Below are 26,826 nucleotides of genomic sequence, written 5' to 3' on the forward strand. Positions count from 1 at the left end.
TGTCTATCTACAATCATGAAACAAAATTGGAAAAAGACATTTTGATACTGAGCACTGACCCCATTTCCATTGAAAGAATCATCAAAATTAGTACAGCATTGAGCAGTTTTTTTTTATAAAAAAACTGTAAATTATTAAATTGCTAACATCCTCTTTTATAGTATATTATATTGAACACGAGAGAAATTCTATAAAAATGAAACCAATATTAATAATTGCTTATTTTATAATTAAGTCTTTATTATATTTTAGAGTGTACATCATACATTAGATCGTGAATTACAACTGACAATGGAAACTTAAGTAATAAACTTTATACAAAGCAAAATTGAAAAAAAAAAAAAAATGAAAAAAAATCTACTATAGATATTTTTTGTCCGAGAGGCATATTTTTTAATCTAAAATTACTTAAACTCGCATACATACGCAATTCACTTTCACTGTCCATTCATTATAATACAATTCTTATAGTACATATTTCTTCCTTTACTGGTTCAATTATTTAGAATCTGAAATATAAAAATGCAAAATTTAAGAAATACAATAAACAAACCCTAATACAGTAAACACTCTATATAAGCAACTCATTTGAACCACTTTCAATAGTTTTTTTTTTGTTTATATAACTTAGAATGGCAAATAAGCTGACAGCCCACCTGATGGAAAGTGTTAACCGTCGCCTATAGACATGAGCAGTACCTTGGATATAACAGAGTATACTGTTTCGCCCATGACATCCCCCATTTGTTGCCATTCCTGAGGACTCGCATGTTATTCCTCTGTACCCTGTAAATTCATGCCATATTCCACCCTTCAAACCGAAACACAACCATGCAAACACAACTGCTTTACGGTTGAAATACGAATGGGACAGAGGTGACCAAGCAAACAAGCAAACGACTTTTATACAAAGTCTCCCTCTTATTGGGAAAAGTTGCTTATAGGGAAAAAAGGAGTATAAAAATACTTACTGGAAAATATGTTTACTTATTTCTTTTACTAATTAGGCTGAGTAGAATTAAGAAAATATAAAGAATGTTGCTTATATAGAGCGTTCACTGTAATATGATTATAATTAAGAAAGTTTATGACGGTGGACGGCTGTTCGTTAGTCTTTCACGCAAAAACTACTAACAGATATGAATGAAATTTTAGGTACAGATATCGTAGATCAAAATTGTAGACATCGTAAATTAAAACAGGACATTTAATGATTCACGGAAGCGAAATTGCGGAACATAGCTTATACATAGTTTATACCCTTATAAATATGAAAGAATGTTATAGCGCCTTAACAGTTTAACCAATCACTTGGTTAAGTTGAATAAACACACTATATGACATGAAAAAGGACATAAGCTACATTTTATCTCGATTAATAAACAATTCTCGAACACGCGGACAAAGTCGCGGGGAAAAGCTATTATACTATACATGAAAAATATAATCCAGCCATAGTAGTAATTTGCGTGAAGGTCGATCTGAGATTAATAACAAAGAGGCCTGTTAATCGCTATTTACTAACGATCTCTAGCCAGCATATTTAGGCCCTAATGCAATGAACGAATTATTTTGAATGACACTATCATGTCCATGGTACGGTTTATGTAGTATGCCGTCAGCTTATTTGCCGTTCTAAGTTGCATAAATAAAAAAATAATAATAAAAAAAAAAAAAATCACCTTCTTACCTGCTCTTGCTATCGGACCGGCTGCGTCGGTCGCGAGAGCGCGAGCGGCGTACTGATGGCGAGCGGCGGCGAACGGACGGCGAGCGGCGCGGGGAGATCGAGCGGCCGCGCGAGTACGAGCGCCGACGTGGGCTGCGGCTGCGGGATCTATCAAAATCATATGTTAGGTGCGCTCCAAGTTATACCAGCTCGTAATACATCCATATTCTATACATTATTAGTTTATCAGTACTTCAAAATGTATCGTATATCAATAACAGACATTTACGGCGGACTTTATTTGAGTATTAATTTTGAATACCGCACACAATTTGACAATGTCAGCAATTTGCATAATCATTATCTCTGTTCTACTGACAAGCGACCGGAAATTAATCTTTATGGGGAAGTTATTAGTGGACTATTAAATTTTAATTTACAATCTACATTACTTATCTCAAGAGACCTAATAATTAATACACCTATTTCTCCAACACAAGAATCCATTAATGCTAAGTAGGTAAGGTAAGGTAGTGCTAAGTATAGGATGCAAAAAGTACCGAGACTTGGTGAGCCTGCGAAGAAGGTCGTTGATCGTTGTGGGGCTGCTGTGAGGCCGAAGGAATTTTAACTTGTATTGAGGCGAAGATGAGTTTCAATGTAATCCCCCGTCGAACGGTGGCATATACCGGGAGTTTCGAGAGAGATTGAGGTAACGCTAGGAGAGTAGAGCGCCGTTAGGTTGTATTCTAGCTCGGTGCCTCGGTGACGACGAGTGTGTGCAGTCGGTGAAGCATCAGGAGTTTGCATGACATTCAGGACGGTTACAGGATACTACTGTGTGGCTCTCAAATACGTAACTCGTGTCCAGGTACGGATTAGGGTAGGACTAGGTAATGGCTGTCGGGAGTATCAGTAGGACGCAGTTGTTGGAGACTTCGGTTGCGCGTAGCAGTTTGGAGAGCTGATCGCAGAAGTTGAGCGGGATGTTGTTGCGAGCGGCGTTCGCGGATGTCTTATTGGTAAACGAGCCGTAGTTGTGGTGAAGAGATGTGGTGAGGTCGGTGTGTTGGTGGTTGGTTGATAAAATGGACCTGTAAACGTTCCAACACCCACCACGTTTATTATCTCAAGTTACATTTCTACTATAATAATACTTTAGCAGATAATATACAATTCCTGTGAATAAGACAATGCAATCAAGCATTCATCTTAGTAAGAAATAAATCATATGTAATAAATCACAATTTTTGCATATTATTTTTGACATTCAATACTAAAGAAACTTTCAAATTTGCGCACGTATTGCGTCATTTCTATATAGTGGGAAAGATTTTTAGTGCAGGTTTGTATTATAATGGGATATATTTTTCAAATCATCCTTCTTGAGGTAGATTAGGCATGTTACAAGACAAAGTAATTCATTTTTTTGTGAATGTAGCATAACCTACATAAAGATTTTACTCAAGAAATAATATGCAAACATAATAGCAATAAATTCATTGGCAACAATAGAAAAAGTAATATTTTAACGTACCTGGAGTACCGACGCTCTCTTCTGGTGCGACCGTTTGACATTTCAACGCGAATACGCGTTCCACAGCAACGTCTGAATTGACAAAGAAATAATACTCATATAGGTATGTTTTTGTATGATTCCCATTGCAAAAAAGGAATGGTAAATTGATATAAAGTATGCTTTACACATATCAGAATTTTATTCCACTAATCATGATTAGTCTTATAATTATTTATCACAGTAATATAAAAAACAATATTAAGTATCGTATTTTTGTTGGCTATACAAACAATATAAACAATTGACACAAAGAAGCCGCCAATGTTTAATACATATGAAAAATTTATTAATTTATTTAATATAAATATTAATAATATAATTTCATTTAGAGAATGCCTTTATGAAATCTCAACAAAATTTTGTTATCAGACATAATAAAATCAAGTTCTATTAAAATGGACTATATATAGATATAATGATTTTAATAAATGTTCCCCATTTCAAGACTAGTGCCATCAATATTGAATGTCACATCTCAGTCTCAAAATGGAGGTACTGTAATCTAGCACACTTATGACTCAAGCGTTTCACATTGAAAATGAAACGGATCTAAGGAGCGTGCTGTGGTTTAAAAGACGATTAATAATTTTATTAGTTTGAAACAATAAGAGACTTTATTAAGCTGCATTTTTTACTGCTCGTAATACAAAGATGGAACACTTCCATTTCTGTCTTACAAGCAGCTATATATTCCAGCCTGTGAAAGGGAACTTGCTGCCGAGGTTTTCCTAAAAACTATAGTATGGGGTTCTTCAAAAAGAGCAAATAAAGATTTCTTTACGGTCAGCAACACACACAAATGATGTCTCTTGCGGTATTACAGGCTTTCACAGGCTACTATGACGGTTTTATAATCAGAAGTGCCTGTATGCTTATTTGCCACCTTTATGCTATAAAAAAATATACTCTACTCAAACTGTATCAACATTTACAAATCATCAAAACATGTTTTATAGTAGATTAATCCATATAATTATCACTTGATTGTGATGTAATAAAAGGATTACCTTATGAAATATATACACAATCATATATAAATATAACTAGGATGCATTTTTAAAGTTTTATAATCAATATCTTTACAATCTGTGCCTTTAAGATTGCCAACTTTATCGTATGTCCAAGTTAAATTATGATTTATTGCAAATATGTAAGTAATGATAACAATGCTGTAAATATAATAGAAAACTTATGTAGAAGCTGTATGGAAAACTTAGCAACTTAGTAACCTTGTGGTTAACAAACAGTATAAACATCTTGTCTTTTAATTATAAATTTATATAAGAGATAAAAATAAAAGAGAAGAATTTGACACTCAGTAATTGTATTCTGCAAATAGAGACTTAGGAGTGGTTTACATTTGGTATTGTGTAAACAACTAAATAAGCAATCTAGATGGGCTCTGCGTGAAGACGATGATGTACCTACATTTATGCTTGTTGAAGTTTAAGTGAATTTCTAAAAATTAAGTTTCCAGAAAGAACAGTGATATAGAGTATCTGTAACATATGTTACACCGCCATTATTTTAATAACAAAGTTGAAAGTAATAATAAGATTATCATATAATGTAAACAATTAACGGTGGTTAACAATGCATACCTCGTGGACAATATAGGTAATTATAGTCTGATTACATATATTAGGTCAATGTAAAACTAAAATGGCAGACAAATATGGCGACGGACGCCGCAAAATAATCAATAATTAATTTCTCGGTCAAATGCTATAATATTAAATTCAATACTTACGTTCCATCTAGACCACGCACAGAGTCCTCGGCATCACGTGGATCCTCAAATTCGACAAAAGCAAATCCTGGTGGATTACGTGCAACCCACACATTTCGTATGTTCCCATATTTGGAGAAAACTTTCTCAATTTCGTATTTTGATGCATTTGTGCCAAGATTTCCGACGTATACTTTGCAGGAGAGATCCCATTCACGGTACCGAGACATCTGGAAAATATGAGACGCAATTTAACTGACGCCATGTTGGCGTTAATAACGATGAAATTTTATTTTATTCACATAATATGAATGTAGTTTACTTACAATGAGCACTGATAATATTCAAAGTATTTGTTAAAAATCTAGTATAATTTTTAAAGAATCCTTATTGTAATACTATTAAAACGAGGATAAATTATTACACAAGCGAACGAGTGAGGAAACGTTTATGACATGAAAGATTTTTTTTTAATTTGATTGAAGTATAATGATAGACGAATGAATGAGTGAATGAAAACGAACCCACTACACTGAGACCCTACTATGAAATGTTTTCCGAAATTTCGAGCCGAATGAAACATATTTAATGTTAAAATTACATGATATTTTTAATATTTTTAAATAGTATGTTCATTTAAAAGTATAAAAAAAATTAAAATATCGATCTTTTCGACTTTTATGGTTGGCTTTATAACGAACGAAATGTTAAGCTCCATTTATTGGACCTATTTCAGTATGAACAAAGATACGAAATAAGTCCGAAAATTCGGAATTTTATTTCATGGCGCTGCCTAGTACCCCACAGTTCATTTACCTGTACCTAGTAATTTTGTTTATGGACACGATATAGACAAAGCATAAGTTGAAAGCTAAGAACAAGGAATTACATAGAAGGAATGATAAAATAAAAACTTTATAATAATATGGTTGCCTTCTTTTTTTTTTATGCAAATATAAATACTGAAAAAAGGACAACAGATACACCATCGGGTGCTATTCTTGTCAATACATAGCAGGCTAGTGTATGAAAATGTCATACGGCCTGCTTGCATAATCTGTGTCGAATATATAATCTACTAATGTAAAATTTGTTACTGATAAATAATTGACATATCAAAAATTGATATAAGTAGATACATTGACACAGACTTGCAACACCAGATGGAGTGGGCGACATTGTTGTAAATTGATTTAAAAAGGATATTATTTTTAAAAACAAAATAATTAAAACAAATGAATTAATACAAAAATAGAAGATTAAAGTTATATCCGATTTACGAAAAAAATAAAAGTATGAGGATATATAAATATTAAATAATATTGTTAACAACATATTATTATTAAATACTAAGCATCAATGATATCATGTATTCCTTTAAAAGAAAAGATTTCCTTTCCGCACTGTAATAATACCTATATAAAATTAAGAAAAATTCAATTAAAATCTCCATTTAATTTAAATTAATCAATTAACGCCACTTCCCTTTTCTATTTACGATCTGTTACTATAAGATGAGGTCTGTCATCATCATTTTATTCTAAGGGTTTTATAAGAAGGAACATTGATTGGTAACTCTGTCTGCGCTATCGATATATATATTGGCAGGGCCCCAGAGAAAAATTATTAGTCAACACGAAAGCAGTTAGCTTATTGTGACAAATTCAAGAACAAAGACCATAGCTTCCTTATCTGATTGTTAGCAATAAATTTGTTATAGTTACACTGGTGGGGTACCATGATGATTCTAGGTAAGGATGAAGTCAGGTCACTTGGAACCAGATCGAAGTCGGCCTGACATACTTTATATTTGTTACAATTACGTTACTAATCCTAACTATTGATAATCTCTTCTTCTCTAGAGTTTAAAATTAGGTCAGTTGATTTTGGTTGTTCATTACGAAATATGTCAACGTCGTCATTTTCTGCAATTTTCAAATGCAGTAGAAGAATTCTGAATGTTTCCTATTCATTATTTAAAGAGTGCTTTGCCTATGAACTAAAATGTTAATCATAAAATGTTTTATATATCATTAAAAATAATTAATTTAAATAATTTTTTTTTTTAATACTTTTTTGCTATATTAATTGTCAGTGACAGCTTAGTAACTACATGATTAACGTTTTAGTTTATTCGTAGACATAGCATTTTTTATTTGCAACGTTGTTACATATTGTTCAGTCGAATACTTGGTAGTCGGATTGATAAAGTTGCGCATCGCTAGCTTTGTTTGCTTCATTATTTTGTCTGTGATATTGGCTTTGTTCGTTTCATTCATTTCATACATTCGTGGCTGTCTAAAATCTATTCTTGTTCAGCATTTGTCAAAAAGTGAGGAAGTAGCTACAGCTGATTTATCGCTTGGAAATGAGGAATTATTATTTAATGTTTTACAATAAAAGCTGTAGATAATTCATTATGGATGTGGTGGGACTTTTGAGCAATATAAATGACAAATCCGATATGTTTGCTGTGACGACATGGACATCCGAGTGGTCTAACAATTTCCAAGAGAATCAGGTATTGATTATTAATACAACAACAAGTTTGTCTATTTTTGCGTTTTTTATCGTTATTGTAGAATTTAACAGCATTTTTATTCTTATTTATTTAATAATTTAGTAATAGAATTTTGTTCCTATTGTTAGATAACATTGTTACATTAATAGAAACCAATATCCTTGAATTAGATGTTCAACGCAGATTAGACCTTTTATAGGGCATAGATTTATTCAATGGATACCCGTAGGGAGATATTTTATTATAACACTGTTAGGATTTTAATTTATTATTTTATATCAACCTATATACAAATTTTGGATTTTTCATAAGGTTAATTACATATTTGTTTTTTCAAAAATTTATAAATTAGGAAATTTAATTTTTATGAATTTTTTATATGAATTATGTTCTGTTTTTATAATATTGTTGTACTATGGAACATCATGGAATTTTTTGTTAGTACTCAAATCATAAAATTCTATTTTGTTCCAGCATGTTCTAATTGGAATCGATACTCTGATCTCTAAATTCTAGTCTGGATGATTCTAGAAATTTAGTAAATTGCTGAATAATTTTGCAGATAAATATTCATGAATAATTGAGTTTTCATAAATTTTTGTTTAATAGAATATTTTTAATTAACTATTTGATTAATAATTAGGGCATAACAGACTGTAAAATAAGGTTTTATAGAATAAAAAAAAAAGATGTAATATAAAAAAAATCTTGCCAATTGGATTCTTTTTGAACATCTACTAATATTACAAAATGATTCTGTGACTATAGATAGATATCTGTTATTCATGCAAAAACTATTGAATAGATTTTCATGAAGTTAGATTTCATAAATAAGATAATCCTAATTCAGAACAAGGTACTTCATATATCAATTCACATGATCCACAATATGCAATTGTTGCTACCAGAGGGAGACTGTATGAAAGTTGTTGGCTTGGGCACCTCTGTCCCATTCATGTTTCTACCATGAAACAGTTGTGTTTGCATGGCTGTGTTTCGGTTTGAAGGTTGGGATATGGCAGTGACTTTACAGGGTACAGAGGAATAACACCTGAGCTCTCAGGAATGGCAACCTATGGGGGGTATTATGGGCGAAACAGTATACTCTGTTATGTCCATAGTACTACTCATGTCTATAGGCGACGGTTACCACTTTCCATCAGGTGGGCCATCAGCTTGTTTGCCATTCTAAGTTGCATAAAAAAAAGTTGTTGCCAGTATGAGATAATTTTTTTGTAGAAATAAGTGCTAAATTACTGTTTATTCATTGTGCAAGGATTCATCAAATATCTTCAATTCCACTAATAAGTTGCTAATCAGTTGCGGTGAGTGAACATTCTGTATACAATGGAATGTTAACTTTTTTACTAGTTTTTTTTTGTTCTTAGAAATTAAACTGCAGTATTATTAATACTAAAGTCAAGATAGGCGTATGTTAATATTTTCTTCTTCTAATACATATTTAATTATGTTAATTGTACCAGTATTTTTTCTTTTTTCTTAAATATTATTTTTGGTGTGGCTTCAGTACATGTGTGTCACTATGCCAGCTTCATAGGGAATATCTGAATGTTAGGTTTATCATGTCAATTCATCAGAGACACCTCTACTCACAGATCTATTAGTGTTTAAGAGTAAATATCTATTTATTTAAACTTTAATGTATAGTGAAATTCTATGTACATTTGGCGAACTTAACGTTAGAGTGTTTTTGACCAGGCAACCATTGGGCAAATAGAGAAATAAGGTGTTTGTTGTACTTTGCTAACTTGGGATCTATCCTATAATGACATTGTAACAAGGAAATAAATAAATAAAATAAGAATTACCTCTCCCTCTATAGCTTTTTTTGCAAGACAAAATTAGCCTATAATCTTCTCCAGGGTTACATCTGTCTCTATTCCAAAATTGATCATAATTAATTCAGCGATATAGGCATGATACATTTTCATACAAATAAACAAACCCACTTTTGCATTTATGTTCATAATATTAGTTAGGATAAAAGGTATTTAAAATGATAAGCTTTATTACAATAATTAATAGATTTTGGCATATAAAATTACAGATAAACATTGTCCTGTGTGGTCCCAGTGTAGAACCACCCCTTCCTTTCCCGTGGGGGTCGTAAAAGGCGACTAAGGGAGGGCCAGGTATCCCTCTTAGAACATCTCTAAAGCCTAACTGCTGTTGCCAATCCGCCTGCCGAGGGTGGCAACTACTGGCCAAACCCCTAGGGGAAGGCTTATGTTCAACAATGGATAGTTTAAAACTGATTTGATGACAATGATTATTACATTGACTAAACAATATTTATTAGGGTTTGAAATTATTTTTTCGGTTTGGTCGTAAAACTATAAGCCAAATCTTTTTTTAATATGGATAAAAACATATTACGCCGACCCCAAATAATAATTGGGATAAGGGTAGGAAGATAATGAACTGGCTTGGCTACAAGTCGGTTTTTTTTGTATAGAATCTTATATGTGTTTGATAATTTAATGAACGTTTTAAGTAGTGTCCGACCGAACTTTCGGTTTCGGTTTCGGCCAGAAATTTTACTTTCGACTTTAGTTTCGGTCGGCCAAAATTAGCCGAAATTTTCGACCGCGCCGAAACTGTGTGTGTGTGTGTCTAACTGAAAGTTGTTTTTTTTTAAGTTTACTTCCAAGAGTAAGTCATAATTTTAACATGTTTTTACATATAAATATGACATATTTGTTACTTACTTTAATTAGTGTTTATCATTGCCCTTTAACTATCTGTGTGTTTGTGTAAATAATTGTGTCAAAATACACTAGATTTCAGTATAGAAGAGGTATTTGGAATATGTTTCAGTAAGTTTCGGTCGCGGCCGAAACTGAGACCAAGGCCGAAAGTTCAGTTTCGGCTGTAAAACCTGTTTCGATCTGACACTAGTTTTAAGTAAGCAATACATCACTCACAATAATGCTGTTAGGCAATTTTACTTTATTATACGTCGGCCAAGGTTGCTGCCCTCCCTGTTGACAATGACAGTTTGATTAACTTGTACTGCACGCGGTACGCGGCACGTGGTACTCACGCACGCACGGTTTTTGTATGGAGCTCATACATACAGCACATGACATGTTATTGCCACGGCCATGGGCGTCACAGTGTAGTAGTAGTTCAGTGTTTTTCATGGTGCTGTTCTTGTTACTGTTTTCCATTAGATTATTTTAGTTTTCACTTACATAATAATAAAAAATTGTGTCCCATAAAAAACAAACGACTTTAATTTTAACAAAATCAGTTGTTTGATTTAAAAAATAAACTACAGAAACGATTTTGATAAAATTTCTAATGACCAATCTGTAAGTAGACTTTCAGATAAAAAAAAAACAAATCTGTTCAGAGTTGACGAAATTATGAGGTAATGAACATGAAAATAAAATATTACAGAATTTAGAAACCTCCTTGTTGAAGTCGGTTAAAAAAATCGGTACTTCGGTTAATAATATCAAATAGATCAACAAATAGAGGCCAGCGGGTCTACCATGAAATGAAATTCCGAAATTTCGGACTCAATTTCGTGTTTTTGTTTATACCAAAATCGAACCAATAAATTGAGTTTAACATTTCGTTCGTCATACATCCTATCATAAAAGTCCAAAGGAACAATATTTTAATATTTCCAAATGGCATGTATTATCTAATTTTAACATCAAATTTGTGTTTCGTTTGGCTCCGAAATTTCGGAAAACATTTCATGGTAGGCCTTCTGTTTGAATCGGAGCATTTGGCGTTCTATTATTTCTACCTACCCCAATGGAGACAGGTGTGACGGATATATATGTAATACAGATTTCAAACTACATATTAATTAAATCATCATCATCATCGATATCAAAATGAGTGATGACCTTTATTTGGCCATCAAGGGGCCTACCATGAAATGAAATTCCGAATTTTCGGGCTTAATTTCATGCTTTTGTTCGTACCTAAATCGACCCAGTAAATGGAGCTTAACGTTTCATTAGTCATAAATCCTATCCTTATAGTCCATAGGAAGGATATTTTAATATTTTTAATAATTTTAAACGGCATGTATTATGTAATTTTAATATCAAATTTCTATTTCGTTCGTCCCCGAAATTTCGGAAATTACTTCATGGTAGTCCCTTAATATCCTGAGGAACCATATATATAGATATCGGATCTGTATCCATATTACCCATGCCTACGGCTTAATCAATTACTATGGAATATGATACTCACGTACTATACAGGTTGGAGAAGGTTAATTAACCCGGTCACGCGGACGAAGCTGCGAGGGAGACTTTGTACAAGTCGTTTGTTTGGGCACCTCTGTCCCATTCGTGTTTCTGCCGTAAAGCAATTGTGTTTGCATGGTTGTGTTTAGGTTTGAACGGTGGTATATAGCAGTGAATTTACAGGGTATAGAGGAATAACACCTAAGTGGCAAAATATGGGAGGTATCGGGCGAAACAGTATACTCTGTTATATCCATGGTACTACTCATGTCTATAGGCGACGGTTACCACTTTCTATCAGGTGGGCCGTCATCTTGTTTACCATTCTAAGTTGCATAGAAAAAAATATAGAAAGAAGCCGCGGGTAAAGTCTAGTATTTGAAATAAGGAAGGACAGTGTGACGAATTTGATAATTTCACACATTATCACCAGCTTTGTCCTGTTTTATGACAGATAATGTAATAGTAGATACAAAGTTCAGAAAATGTTTTTGCGTGCAAATATTAATTGTGTTTATATTTTGCTTTGATATGTAACATCAATAAATTCTTATGTATCTACGTGACATACATTGTATAGAGTAAAAAAGTTAAATTTTAATCGCATTGCTCTAGATAGAGGGTTAAATGTCAAAAATCAGTTGAACTTATTTTCTCATATTGTAGGGAAGCCTGAAATTAAAGTAGATAGATAGAACCTTTATTACCAGTATTAAGAAAATAAAACACTAAAAAGAAAAAAAAATGCGCCTCCTCAGCTGTTGCTATATATGTACAGCTCCAGCGAGAAGTACCTATATAGCGCTGATTTTCAGGCGGCCCCTTAACTCCTTTACCTTTAGCATGCGTGTTGGGTCGCCGATACCTATTTCTCGGATGGGAGACTCAACACGTTTAACAACAAATACATAAAACATTACAATCAAAACTGAAACGTACAAACTCAATATACTAAATTACCATATAGGATACGTTATGACTGGATTCACTCGATTGGAGCCGCAGAGTACGCCTAGTAAATAATAGTTATTGAAAATAAATCACTAACAAGTAATTAATAACTTAAATTATAATTTAAGTAAACTATTTTAAGGTTAATCCAGTGTTAACTAGGTAGTTACTTGGTATTGTAAACACTGGTGGACGACACACCTCAAACCACCTATGCAAAGATTACCTCATGTTATTACCACACAGCAAACAAACGAAAATCTCTTAAATCCCACCGCAGTAAAAGTGTTACCATCTACAATATTTTTATACCTTTTTCAGCTTTTCTCGGCTTTCGGCTTTAATCAGTATCAATAAATTTTAAACAGTCTGTGGGGCTAAAAGTTACTTGAAAATAAAAAAAGGTTTAGGTATCTACAGATATTTTTTTTTATATTATTCTCTGTTTATCGTAGTTTTTGCTTGAATAAGTCTTAAAAGTATGGCTAAAAGCAAAACAAAAATATGTTAGTAAAATATTATGATATATAACAGTGTCACACAAAAAAAAAACTGACTTTAATTGTGACAAAATCAGTTTTTTTGATATAAAAACTAAACTGTTTCACTGATTTTCATAAAAATTTTCTAGGATCAATCTGTAAGTGTTAAGGATAAAAAAATCTTAAAAAAAAACTTAAGTAAGAAATAAAACCTAACTAAGAACCTCCTTCTTTTTTAAGTCGATTGAAAATAAATATATTTTTTTATACAACTTAGAATGGCAAACAAGCGGCCCATCTGAAGGAAAGTGGTAACCTTCGCCTATAGACATGATCAGTGCCATGAACATAACAGAGTATACAGTTTCGCCCATGATACTCTTCATGCGTTGCCATTCCTGAAGACTCAGGAATGGCAACGCTTTGGAATCAACTTCCAGCAGCAGTATTTCCGAACCGATACGACAACATAACCTTCAAGAAAAGAGCATATTCCTTTTTAAAAGGCCGGCAGCACACCTGCAATGCCGTAGGTGTTGTGGGTGACCATGGGCGGCGGTAGTCACTTACCATCAGGTGAGCCGCATGCTCGTTTGCCCCGTGTTGTAAAAAAAAAGGTGTTATTTCTCTGTATCTTCCCTGTAAATTCACGCCATATCTCACCCTTCAAACCCAAACACAGCCATGCAAACACAACTGCTTCACGGTTGAAACACGAATGGGAAGAGGTACCCAAGCAATCGACTTTTGTACAAAGTCTCCCTCTGGTTATATAGTTAAATTAATGTCTTTGTGTTGATTGCATTTTATTACTTTTGTCCGTTTTATTTTTAAATATATTCGTGTTGTAAAGATTCTTTATTAATTGTGCCAAATGAAAAATAATAGAATATACAGGATTTTATGTTAAACGACACTAGAAGTTAATTCAATGGATTCTCATATATCAATTAATCAATGGTAGTCACACGTCTTTGTCTTGCTTGAAAAAAAATAGGTTTTTTTTTCAAACGACTAAAACGAACGACGTTCTTATTTCTTTTATTTTTTAATATTTGCTACCTCGTAACTTATATGTACTTGTATTTAAAAATGCGGTATACCTTGGGGTATACCGCATTTTTATTTTTATTTTTTTTCTCCCCTCCCCTCCTGCTGCTCTATTGGTAGAGCAGCAGGAGGGGAGGGGAGAAAAAAAATAGACCAACATTATGGAAATACATGAAATGATCGTTTTTCGCAATTTCCCCAATTATGCCGCTTGCGCCAACGGTTTGCCTACTAGTTGCAAGTTACAGGCCGCAAGGACTTTGTGTTGATCAGTGTAGCGTGATACCCGACCGTAAACGGTCGTTTGTGCTCGTGCCAAAGTGATTACTGCCAATCTGTAGACCTCGTTCGGAATGTTGTATACAGTGGTGGGTTTGTTTTCTTTAGTGATAAAAAAAAAAGATCAAGTCTATGAATATATTTTTTAAATTCGATTTTAAAATGAGAATTTGAATTTGGAATGCAATTTATGTGGATATATTAATTAAATCGAAGCGTAAAGGGCTGTTATAAGTTTGAAGCCTTTGTCTGTGTTCTGTGTATGTGTTTGTGATATCGTAACTCGCAAACGGATTGACCGATTCCAATATGTTTTTTTTATGACTAGATGATTTTTTTTTAATTAGACTATGGATTTGATTTGATTTTTATGGGATCTTTTTTTTATAGGATTTGAAGCTTTTATGATGATTTTTCTAAATAAATAAGTATTTACTACTTGTATTCGTATTTAGTGAACTATAAAAAACAATTTATTAATTGTTATTTAATTTTTTTTTTCATATTTTAATGTTTTAAAATGACATATCTTATAGATTTGTAATGTTTTTAGATGTAACTTTTGAAAAGAAATCGAATCATTAATAAATTTATTTTTTTTTAAATTATATTATTTTCTACTCGTCATAATCTTAAGTATAATTCATTATTGTTTATAATACAGTAAAAAAAATAATAATAATATCTGTAGTTTAATATTAAAGTAAACATTTGTTTTAAACGCATCATGTAATCAATCATTCGCATAATAGTCAATATTATTCATAACAAGTATATTGTGCTTTACAAGAGATAGCACCAAACTGACCAAATGAATGTTTTTTATGCAACTTAGAATGGCAAACAAGCTGACGGCCCACATGATGATAAGTGGTAAGGCATGATGAAAAATGAAAAGGGGTTATAGACAAGAACAGTACCATGGACTTAACAGTGTGTATTGTGTTCCTATGATACCCTTCATGCATTCATGTAATACCAGTTTGAAAAACAGTCACTATACGTAGATTTTGCCCCACAAAAAAAATAGCTGTTACTTCTATCTTAGTAGTATTAATAGGGCCTGTGTTAAAAAAAAAAGCAACACGGTAGTGAACAAAGATATCCGCAAAAGAACCAAAGTAACCGACATAGCCCGAGGGATAAGCAAGCTGAAGTAACAATGGGCTGGTCACATAACTCGAGGAACCAACAACCGATTGGGAAGAAAGGTTCTTGAGTGGCGACCCCGTACGGGCAAACGCAGTGCGGGACGACCCCTGGATTGGAGTGACGACCTGAAATGCATTGCAGGGAGTCAGTGGATGCAGGTGTCTATGGGGGAGGCTTATGTCCAGCGGTGGACGGATAACGGCTGAAATGATGATGATATCTATATGCAACGCAAACGTGTTTTCTAAATCACGTATAGATTGTCTACGTTAACATGGCACGACCCTCTAACTTTTTATTTCAATGTGTTTGCACCGAAGAGTCTTGAATTATTGTGTGAAAGTTCAATGACTCGATATACATAGATTGTTTATCATTATATGAGTAGATAATGATTATATATGTCTGTATTGTGTTTTGACGCTCTCTAATCTAAAAAGTGTGAGTTAAAAGATGAAGAAGAAGTTAGATAGAATCTATGAGTGTCGTAAGAGCCGAATAAAGGACGGTGAGGGATAGACAGCAGCTTCTTTCTTAAAACATCTCCAAAGCCTGACTGCTGTTACCAATCCGCCTGCCAAGCGTGGCAACTACTCGTAAACCTTCCAAGAAGGAGGCTTATGTTCAGCAGTGGACTGTTAAAGGCTTGTATAATGATTATATCGGCACTTGCCACTTGTCATAGTCTGTATTGACTATTGTATTTGTATTGTATTGTTTATAGTTAAAACTGTTTTATTACAAAGCTGTCTTGTGCATATAATAAATAAGTAAATAAATTACAGTTAGTTAATTAACCTTTAAGTAATTCAATTAAAATGAAAACTATGAAACAATTTGATGATTTTTAAATAACATTTAAAAGGAAGAGTTTATAATATTTTTTTCTTATTATGCGGTATGTTCGCTAACTCTGAATGGATTTTGGTAATTATTTTTGTAATGTATATTTAATTATTTTTCTAATTATATTTATTGCCATGTTGGTCTTAAGTTTAGTCACCATTGAAGTTTTTGTTCTTTTGCGTAGTGTTTCGAGAATACTTTTTCCAAAGAAACATTTTCTGGCAAAAAAAAAAATGTTGAGGTCCCGTAGAATAGGTGTACTTCTAATTATTTAGTTGCCAGCAGTTACCACATTTGGCAGTTTGGCAACTGCAGTTAAGCTTTGGTGATGTTTTAAGAGGGACGCTGCTGTCTATCCCTCGATCATTAAATTCCCTTGGTCACCTCTTACGACACCCATGGAAAAGGAAGGGGTGATGCATTCTATTTCAAAACCACAAACTATTTTTAATTATTAAAAATTAAAAATATTATGAAACCTCCCGAGATACAGCCTATCCATGCACAGACTAGTCGGGCTCCAGCTTTCACATTCCCTCTGTTACTGCTTAAAAAGTAATTGTAACTTAGTTTGGATTATAAGTTTTGTAAGAAATTCCTCAGGAATGGCAACGCATGGGAGGTATCATGGGCGAAACATATTTTTTTTCTTTTATACCACTGAGGTGGCGAACAAGCATACGGCCCATCTGATGGTAAGCGGTTACAATATACTCTGTTATGTCCATGGTGCTGCTCGTGTCTATAAGCGACGTTTACCATTTTCCATTAGATGGGCCATTAGTTTGTTTGCCATTCTAAGTTGCATAAAAAAAAAGAAAAATAAATCAATATTATAAAATTTTATACCAGAGGGAAACTTTGTACTAACGTCGTTTACTTGGGTACCTCTCTCCTATTCGTGTTTCTACCGTAAACCAGTTGTGTTTGCATTACTTTGTTTCGGTTTGAAGGGTATTATTTGGCAGTGAATTTACAGGGTATAGAGGAATAACACCTTAGTCCTCAGGAATGGTAACGCATGGGGGGTATTATGGGCGAAATAGTATACTGTTACGTCCATAGTACTGCTCATGTGCAGTTGTTTGCTATTTTAAGTTGCATAAAAAAGAAATTTTTATATATGTAATTTTATTTATTGTTCTCAGTTGCTGTGGTCGTTCTGCGGGTGTCTACTGGTGTCCTTACTGGTCGTATGTTTCTATTACTACAGAAGATGGCGCGCCAAAGGTAATCATAACAATCTGACACTTTGCTAACAAGTTAACTCGTCTTTCATATCCAAACGTTGCTGACCGGTGACAAGTAAACACGTCATTGCACTAGGTAGGTACGTCCTCCTACCACAACGTGCACGACCGTTTGAATTACAAAGCGTTCATGACCAAAACATTACTTTTCTTTGTATTTAGCTTTTTATCAGACTTTTAGTTTAATTCCAAAGATTTCAACCATGACGGGGAGTTCCGTCACGGTCAGTTAAGTGTAAAATTCAAAATTCAAAAATCATTTATTCATGTCGGACATTTTAGCCGCTTATTACCGTAAGTTTTAAGAAAAAATAATATGAGAGGTCTTAATAAGATCAATAGTTGCCAAAATATTTTTTTTTTAATTTTGTCTGGTCTATCTCTCTGTATGTTTGTTCTGCCATCATGCAAATACATGCATCAAATTAGATGCACAGTTGTGTTTCTGATGGAATTAACATAAAATCTGATGTATGTTTTATTCTGATAAGCCATCTAGAAGTGTTCTATTTCAGTGGTTTTTCTATTTCTGGAATCCACACGTACGAAGCAGTGGGATAAAAGCTAGTAATCTGTAAAAATAAAAAAGAATCGCTCAATGTGTTGCTAAGCGCGAAATTGGAGAACAGAAATAGTCGTTAAAATTCAATTATGAAGAGAAAATTGGTAAAATTACTTAGAAAAATGTGTAATTCCCATTTTTATTTTCCCCTACGGATAAATGCAGTGTAGGACGACCTCCCACTAGATGGAGTAACGACCTGAAACGCGTTGCAGGGAATCAGTGGATGCAGGTGGCTCAGGACCGTTCTTTATGGCAGTCTATGGGGGAGGCTTATGTCCAGCAGTGGACGGATAATGGTTAAAATGATGGTGATGATGGTTTTTTCCTTACAAACTGTTCTACGTTTAGACGGACTGCCAGAGTTCAATAATTATCATTAGTGCCACATGTATTGGCTTAATTAAAATTTATAAAATCGTAGAGATATTTTCTCTTTTCATCAATGTACTAGTTTTCTCTAACCCGGTGTTTCCCAACGTGGGGCCCATGTCCCACAGGGGGGCAATTAAAAAACTCGAAGCGATTTTAACCCGCTTCGGACCGTTTAAATGCAATGCTACGAGTAGATATCGGTGCCAAATTTAACAAAAAAAGTAAATAAAAAAAAAAAATGCTGTAAATATTTATTAGGTATAATTTCGTTTGACGTACCAAAATATCAACTGGGCGATTAGTGTCGTCAAGTAAACTTTGTCGGGAAAAATTATATATGGGGGCATAAAAATGTTAGAAATGTTCAAGTGGGGCATGGCGCAAATAAGGTTGGGAAACACTGCTCTACCCCTAGATAATACTAATATATGAATCTATCGATAGAATATATTTCGTTACCGTATGTATGAAACGAAACGCGACAGCAACGTCATAGGTCACAGGGGTCTTTCAGTTCATTCTCACTTTTTGGGCGTGTAGTACACGACCGCCACGTGTACGTCGCATTGTTTTTTTTTTTTAACTTTTTTACACCGTTTTTTCTTCGCGTATGTAAAATAGACTTTGGTTTTTTTTTGAGGTTTCCTCATACTGTCTGTGTTTTGTCTCTTCAAAAAGACGCCTATAATTTATTATAGACTAGTAAAGCATTCTTTCTCATGGGTGTTGTAAGAGGCGACTAAGAGAGAGTGAGGGATGGGCAGCAGCATCCCTCTTAAAATATCTCTAAAAGCCTAACTGCGGTTGCCAGCCCGCCTGCCAAGCGTAGTGACTATTGGCAAAACTTCCCTTATGGGAAAGACTTATGTCCAGCAGTGGATAGTTAACGGCTGAAATAATAATAATAAAACCACTTATGAAATACGTTTAACATACGAAGATATCACGTAAAATACGCTCTAAAAATAATTTATTTATTTAAACTTTAATGCACAGTAAAATTCTATGTACATTTGGCGAACTTAACACCGGACGGTGTTCTCTGCCCGTCAACCATTGGGCAAACTGAGAAATACGTAATTTAGTATTTATTATAAAAAAAAAAAAAAATTACAGGCAAATAGTATGTCGCATATTTGGAAGTCGTTTAAAACTTGGTTATGTATATATGTTTAGAATTATCGATTAGTGTTAAGTATTAACTTATTAATTATTGATGAGTAATTATAATGATTAAATTACGCATTGTTTGACATTCGCGGCTTTATACATTATCATCATTCATCCATCCATCACTGATAAAATACATATTGATTAGTCATGTTCTAAAGGGTAACTAATGTAAATATAGTATATCACATCTATTGGGTTCTATATATATGCTCATACCCAATATATAGTATATCTATATAATAATAATAATAATAAACTCTTTATTGCGCACAGTAGAGATGTATACAAGGAGTATTTATACAGAATGTGCATATACAAAAGGCGGCCTTATCGCTAAAAGCAATCTCTTACAGACAACCTGGCATAAAGAATGGATAAGTACAGAGAGAAAGGTAGATGGCGCAAGTCAGACACAGTAAATACATAAAAGGGATCAAACAAAATGCTAAATATTCTAAATATAAAAATAAGATTACAGTACATAAACATACATATATAACATAAATAATAATACATAAACATAAATATACTAAATAGATCAAGATAAATCACACATAGTAAACGTCAAAGCAAATTAGAGAGATAGGTAATGAGTATTGGGGTATATATATTGGGGTCCTATGTAAATTGACGGCGGAAAAAAGGTCACCCATTACAATATCGCCTATACTAATCGGGTATCTCCATTTGTTTCAGTCGAGTGCTTCATTTCAATATAATATATTGGGCATATCTTTTATTGCGCCAATATCTAGATATTGTAACCGCAATAAATAGATATTACCCATCACTACTTATTATTACTGTTTTTTTTTTATACAACAGACTGGCAAACAAGCTGACGGCCAATCTGATGGAACGTGGTAACCGTCGCATATAGACATGAGCAGTACCATGGACATAACAGAGTATACTGTTTCGTCCATGATATCCTCCATGCATTGCCATTCCTGAGGACTCAGATGTTATTCCTCTGTACCCTTTAAATTCACTGTCATATCCCACCCTTCAAACCGAAACACAGCCATGCAAACACAACTGCTTTACGGTTGAAACACGAATGGGACAGAGGTACCCAAGCAAACGACTTTTTTTACAAAGTCTCCCTCTGGTAAAGGTATTTTATGATTAATGTTTTAGTGGTCTAATAGAGGACTTTTTAAATAATGTATCAGGAATATTGAGAAATCTTTAAATTGTTTTTGGAAATTGACGATTAGGTAATTACGATGTTGCCAGACTTTGATAAGAAAAAGTTATGAACGCTTTTATAACAATAATACTAAATGAGTTTAGGACTGATCTGTATATGAGGTCAAAAGAAATGCCCCCTAAAAACTAAATAATATTAACTCCATATCGTCATAGTCGTAGAATACTGACGGATCTATATATGTAATATTTGTCAGATCCGTCAGTATTCTACGACTATGACGATGTAGCGTGTGTATGTTGATATTAGACTAATTATATGTTTATATATTAAGTATTATTTTATATTTCCTCAATTAAATAATGCACCGCCTACTTATTTCTCGGTTTGCCCAATGGTTGACTGGTAGAGAACACTGTTCGGTGTTAACTTCGCCTATTAATGCTTTTTTACGAAATAAAAGTGGAATAGTAACTTCGTCTGAATCGCTCTTGTTATATGCTGGCGGGGTGACAGTGATAGGTGAGGATTAAATTAGATTAGTGGGTTCATCCCATTCATCCGGCAGAAATTAACTACGATGATTTGCAGGCAGGACCATGAAGTTCTTTTTATGGATGAAAATGCAATGGTAACCCTGCCTGCGCTATCGGTATACTTTGCTGAGGTACCAGTGTGCGATGATTGGTGAAGATGGAGACAGGGCAGTTAGCTCATCGTGATAATTCGCTTGGAATTAACCACGATGGTTTCCATTGGGAATCGCTTGGAAGCCAACCTAACCTGATGTTACTGGCAATGGGATTGTTGGTCCTTATTCCTATCACTGCTTTTCTTCCCAATGTTAATGGGTAATATTAAATATACGTATTTAATATTTTTTTTTTTATAATTAGAATTATCGGGAGGCGCAGGCGCAGCCGGCGCTGCCGGAGAGCCAGCGAAGCGATTCCGCAAACGGGACAAGATGTTATTCTATGGGCGCAGGATGCTGAGAAAAGTGAAGTCCATCTCGAATTCCGGCCAGGGTAGGAAGAGACGTGCCGTCATGCGATTCGCCAGGAAACTCCTACAGTTGAAAAAGGAATCTGCACCTGAACAACTTAAGGTTCGAAATTTAAATGTGTATTTTTATACTGATACTTTAGCAAACAAGCTAGTGGCACACCTGTTGAGATGTGGGAACTGTCGCGTACAAAAATGGCCAGGGCTATGGTTATTTCTTTTTAGTGGGTGAACATGAAATGGTAGACCCGCCTGCGCTAACTGTATACGCTGGCGGGGCATCAGTGAGTGGTGATAGGTGAAGATGCAAGCAGAATCAGTTGGCCCACTGTGACCAATTTATCAATAATTAAGCACGTTAGTTTCCAGAGGGCTTTTGGACCCCATTACTGAAAATTCCTTTCCATCTGTGCCATGGTTATTACAGAGTATAAAGAGACGTTATGTCTCCTTACTCTGTAATTTATTGTCATACTTTTTTTATGGTTGATAATGAAATGGTAACCCCGCTTGCGCTATCGGTATACACTGGTCGGGCGCCAGTGAAGGATGACGGGTGAGGATGAAGTAGGTTAGTTAGCCCACCGTGACGAATCTAACAATAAATCAATCACGATGGTTTCCAGAAGGAACCACGAGGAGGTCGACCTGATATAGTATTTTGCTAGCAATGGTGCTACTAATCGCCATTACAATTAACAATCGTTGTTTTCCCCTATTGTCATACACATTTATATTAGCCGTGTAGATCCCGCCATCGAATAGGCCACTTTGCTTTCCCATGGGTGTCGTAAGAGACGACTAAGGAAGCTTATGGTGGAGGGATGAACAGCAGCGTCTTTAAACATCACAAAAAGCCATACTGCAGTTGCCAATCTGTCTGTCAAGCGTAGCGCCTACTGGCAAAACTCCCCTTATGGGGAGGCTATGTTCAACGGTTAACAGCTGTTGAAACGTCATATAATAACAACAGCTGTTTTATGATAGAAACACGAGTTGAACAAAGATGTCCAAGTAGACGTCTTTTGCGCAAATTCTCCCTCTGGTATTTAGGAAAAGAAAAAATATTGGAATTCGGTCAGGACGTCGTGTGTCTGCTCAGTTAGTTATTAATAACAAGAATGCCTAAAGATTTGCGTCAGACTTGGGGAAAGGTCTTTGAACTTTCTATCTAGATTGTGCCAATTTTGTGCATCTATTCCATCGTTTCTCAATTGAAGGGTCGCGACCCTTGGGGGGGAAAGGGGGGGGGGCGTCGCGTTTGTTATTAAAAGGGGTCGAAGTCTATTGTGGAAAATAAAACCTCAAAATTTTCGTTTAAAGAAGCGATGTGCGACTTTACTAATACGACTACTATGTATTTCGGATGAGGATGAGCAATTAATTTGGATTGTTTTTTTTTTATTGATGATAATGGAATGGTTACCCCACCTGCGCTAACGATACACACTGGCGGGGCACCAGTAAGGGGTGATAGCTGAAAATGAAAAGGCAGGTCAGTTAGTCCATCGTGATGAATACACCAGGAATTCAGCACGATAGTTTCCATACGATCGGGACCACGTGGACAACGAGTCACCTTGCTGGTCGAGGCCTTCATGGAGGCGGTTGTCAGGACAACCTTTGCCTCCTTTATCTCCGCTCCCGCCGGACTAATCCACCAGGACAAGTCTATACGCGGCTAGGAGGTTGCGGGCATGGCTGCAGATGCAGAGGACGGTATCGACAATCTCCACGTCCTCCTCCTCACTGTCGCGTCCATTGTTGCGTTCAACCAACCGGCGGCTCTGAACAGAGTGAGAGATATTGTCTAGCAATGGGACTCATAGTCCTGCGCTTTACTAACAATCACTTTCCCTCCAGTTATGTGGTAGAAGTTGATATAGGGAAAAGTAAAGAGGTTTCTTCAGGGTCGGCAACGCGCACGTAAAAGCCCTGGTATTGCAGGCGTTCATAGGCTACAGTAATCGCTGACCATCAGATGGGCCGTATGCTTGTTTGCCATCTTAGTGGTATAAAAGAAAGGACTTTGTTTTCAGTATTATAATTTTATAGTGACGGGCTCGCAAAATTTTTCATTTAACTTTTTGGTTTTTCCTGGATCGCGGCGTAAAAATGTTTGAGAAACAATGATCTATTCGATTAAATAGAAGCAATATAAGATCAAAAGAAACATCGCTCCGAAACTATGTAACAGGTTAAGGGCAAGGTCACGATTATTTTTTATTGGTCGACTTTACGTGATCTTTGTTATCTGTAAAAGAATCTGTAGAATTATAACACTTATGCTTTTAAGAATAAAGTTTCTTCTTGAACGTACTCTTATGGTTAATATTTGCCCAATTTGTTGGCAGTGTCACAAGTGTGTACAAGTTAACAAATATATTACGTATCTGATATTTATTTGTACGTCCAGTATGTTGCAATGAATTGTATGGTCAATTCACGTTTTGATAAAATAAATATGAGTCCAAGAAGAGAGTGAATGCTGTCGATTGAAAGTATCATTTAATATCAGCCATCCATATTAGCTATCCAGTGCTGAACATAGGCCTTCCCATAACGGGGATTTTGTCCGTAGTTGCCACGCTTGGCAAACGTGTTGGCAACCGCAGTTAGGCTTTGGTGATTTAAGAGGAACGCTGCTTATCCCTCGACCATGAAATTCCCTTAGTCACCTCTTACAACACCCATGGGAAAAGAAAAGGTGGCCCTGTCCATGCCGAGGACACATGGCAACGTATACGAAAAGAATATCAAAATCGGTTGAATACTAAAAAAGAAAATGTATAATTGAAATTGATTCTCTTATAATGATGGTGCAATAAAAATTTTGTTAAAATTAAAGACGGATAATTTCAAAGCGACTTTAAGAGTAGGAAGTTCACAATTCGTCTATATTTTTTCTTTATGCCTTATTTATGTGATACAGTGGTACCTCGACATGCGAGTTTATTTCGTTCCGTAACCTTCCTCGTATGTTAAATTGCTCATATCTCAAAGCAATTTTCCCCATTGAAATTAATTAAAATGCCATTAATTTGTACTCCCATAAAACCACTTCAGTTGTTTTTGTTAAGTGTTAGTCTGAGGTGGGAGAAACTGTTAGACACCAACATTCACCCCGTATGTTGGGGTCGTATGCAGCGGTGTAGTATGCGATTCCTCATAGCATTTGTATGGAGACACTCTATCTATATAATTTGTTATATGTGTTAAAACCTATACTACTAGTATAGTAATTTTTTTTGATGGGTGAAAATGTTATGGTAGCCCCGCCTGTGCTAACGAGATACGCTGGCGGAGCACCAGTGAAGGGTGATAGATGAGAATGAAAACAGGTCAGTTAGCCCATCATGATGAATTCATCAGGAATTAACCATGATAGTTTCCAGGGGAAACCGCGAGGAGGTCGACCTGGTTGGGTATATTAGCAATGGGATTCTCAATCTCCATTACGAACAATCCCTTTCCCCCCCTATAATATTGTATTATCTGTGCCTATACATATATAAAGACCCTTCTATTGTTGGTATCAGGTGTTGGAACCACCGGCAGAATACCTGGAGGAAGATCTGACGAGCGACGATCGAGTGCCCCCCGACGCTTTGTACATGCTGCACAGCATTAGGGTGTTCGGACACTTCGAGAAACCAGTGTTCCTCATGCTGTGCAAACACACCGAGATCCTCAATCTACCCGCCGGCGCTTTCCTATTTAAAGTCGGTAAGGAATTAATTTCACCTCTATTGTTAAAACAACAAGGAGTATTTCCTCTTGACGAATATCTATTTATCTTCTCGATACGTCAGACATCAATCTCCGAGAACAACAAAAACAAAAAAAAAAAAAAAAAAAAAAACGCCGAACAATACTAACACTAGGCTCCGAGCAGTGATCTATTTAATTTGTCTGAAGATGCTTCGTTTAGAGGTGAAACATGTGTCGCAAAACGTGCGTGGACTTAATGGCGGTCGGAGATTGATGCCTAATATGGAAGGTTATAGAACGTCTGGTAATAATAATAGTAGTCTATCTTTGAGTGTTGGCAGACACACACCTACTAATGTTAGTGGAATTAAACAATTAGTAATTTACGTGTATTTTAATCGAGATTATTCGACTAGTTTTTGGACCAAGCGTTTTATTTGGGATATCCTTCTGGTATAAATACACCCGTATTGTTCTTTTTTTATTTATCTTTTTTATTTAAAGGCTTTTATCCTATAAGGATATGTCAGCCTCACCATACCCTAATTTTATAAAATACCTCACATACTTAAAACATTGATACATAAATAAATAATACATAATATCTTAGTAGTCTATTTTCATAAAGGGAATTATTGATACAAAAATATAGTAATTAAAGATTTTCCCATTCCGGAATGTGGTTCTGCGAGTATATTTGAAAATAAACCAATCCCCTGTCAAATTGAGACTATATTTCTGTATCAATACTTTCCTTTGTGTTTTATATTTCGTACATTCAGATATCATATGATGAACATCATCTAATGTGTTACAAATATCACAATTCGGATTATTAACTTATGTATTGTTCTTTGTCTCAATCAATTATTACGATGAGTACTAGACATGACACATTTTTACTCCGTCACTACACGGATCCATATGATTAGATAATAAAAAGTAACAAGGTTGTCTAGATTTAATTTGAATACAGATTCTATTTTTTTTTTTTATACAACTTAGAATAGCAAACAAGCTGACGGCCCACCTGATGGAAAGTGGTAACCGTCACCTATAGACGTGAGCAATACCATGGACATAACAGAGTATACTGTTTCGCCC

At 34.8% G+C, this 26,826-nt stretch overlaps 2 protein-coding genes and 1 non-coding gene across 9 annotated transcripts in view; 1 reads left to right on the forward strand and 2 right to left on the reverse strand.

The window, feature by feature from the left end:
* Window positions 1-212: 212 nt before the first annotated feature.
* On the reverse strand, window positions 213-5,463 carry LOC113522467 (RNA-binding protein 1). 3 transcript variants are annotated; one of them, XM_026908154.3, is made up of 5 exons: window positions 5,304-5,462; window positions 4,999-5,207; window positions 3,207-3,278; window positions 1,691-1,837; window positions 213-509 (listed from the first exon to the last, which is right to left on the reverse strand). In XM_026908154.3, exons 2-5 carry the CDS (start codon window positions 5,205-5,207, stop codon window positions 503-505), a joined length of 435 nt encoding a protein of 144 aa, XP_026763955.1. In that variant the 5' UTR covers window positions 5,304-5,462; the 3' UTR covers window positions 213-502. The 3 variants fall into 3 exon arrangements, 2 of the variants coding, with proteins under 2 accessions (XP_026763955.1, XP_026763956.1); XM_026908155.3 differs by having other exon boundaries at window positions 1,683-1,837; XR_003402411.3 differs by lacking the exon at window positions 213-509 and adding an exon at window positions 2,230-2,763 and having other exon boundaries at window positions 1,696-1,837; window positions 5,304-5,463.
* LOC113523117 (small nucleolar RNA SNORA53) lies at window positions 3,677-3,811 on the reverse strand. The gene has a single exon (XR_003402433.2). It is a non-coding gene; the product is annotated as a small nucleolar RNA SNORA53 (small nucleolar RNA).
* A 1,814-nt stretch (window positions 5,464-7,277) lies between the features above and the next one.
* The window catches only part of LOC113522571 (neuropathy target esterase sws), a 59,199-nt gene continuing 39,650 nt past the window's right edge, over window positions 7,278-26,826 (forward strand). For 3 of the 5 annotated variants that reach the window (XM_052901835.1, XM_052901837.1, XM_052901839.1), the window contains exons 1-4: window positions 7,279-7,498; window positions 17,642-17,723; window positions 21,903-22,114; window positions 25,551-25,737. In XM_052901835.1, coding sequence (XP_052757795.1) covers window positions 7,397-7,498; window positions 17,642-17,723; window positions 21,903-22,114; window positions 25,551-25,737 — 583 coding nt within the window. In that variant the 5' untranslated portion in view covers window positions 7,279-7,396. Of the gene's footprint in view, window positions 7,499-14,476; window positions 14,585-17,641; window positions 17,724-21,902; window positions 22,115-25,550; window positions 25,738-26,826 lie in introns of those variants that run through there. The other 2 variants (XM_052901836.1, XM_052901838.1) reach the window with 2 other exon arrangements.

The sequence above is a fragment of the Galleria mellonella genome, unplaced genomic scaffold (genome assembly GCF_026898425.1).
Source record: "Galleria mellonella isolate WM207_F2 unplaced genomic scaffold, CSIRO_AGI_GalMel_v1 utg803, whole genome shotgun sequence".
NCBI lineage: Eukaryota > Metazoa > Arthropoda > Insecta > Lepidoptera > Pyralidae > Galleria > Galleria mellonella.

Coding starts and splice junctions, on each gene's coding strand:
- LOC113522467 (XM_026908154.3), bottom strand. CDS start 5,207: ATGTCTCGGTACCGTGAATGGGATCTCTCCTGCAAAGTATACGTCGGA. Junction 3,279..4,998: donor GTGCGTGGTCTAGATGGAAC/GTAAGTATTGAA, acceptor TTGTCAATTCAG/ACGTTGCTGTGGAACGCGTA. Junction 1,838..3,206: donor AGAGAGCGTCGGTACTCCAG/GTACGTTAAAAT, acceptor TGATTTTGATAG/ATCCCGCAGCCGCAGCCCAC.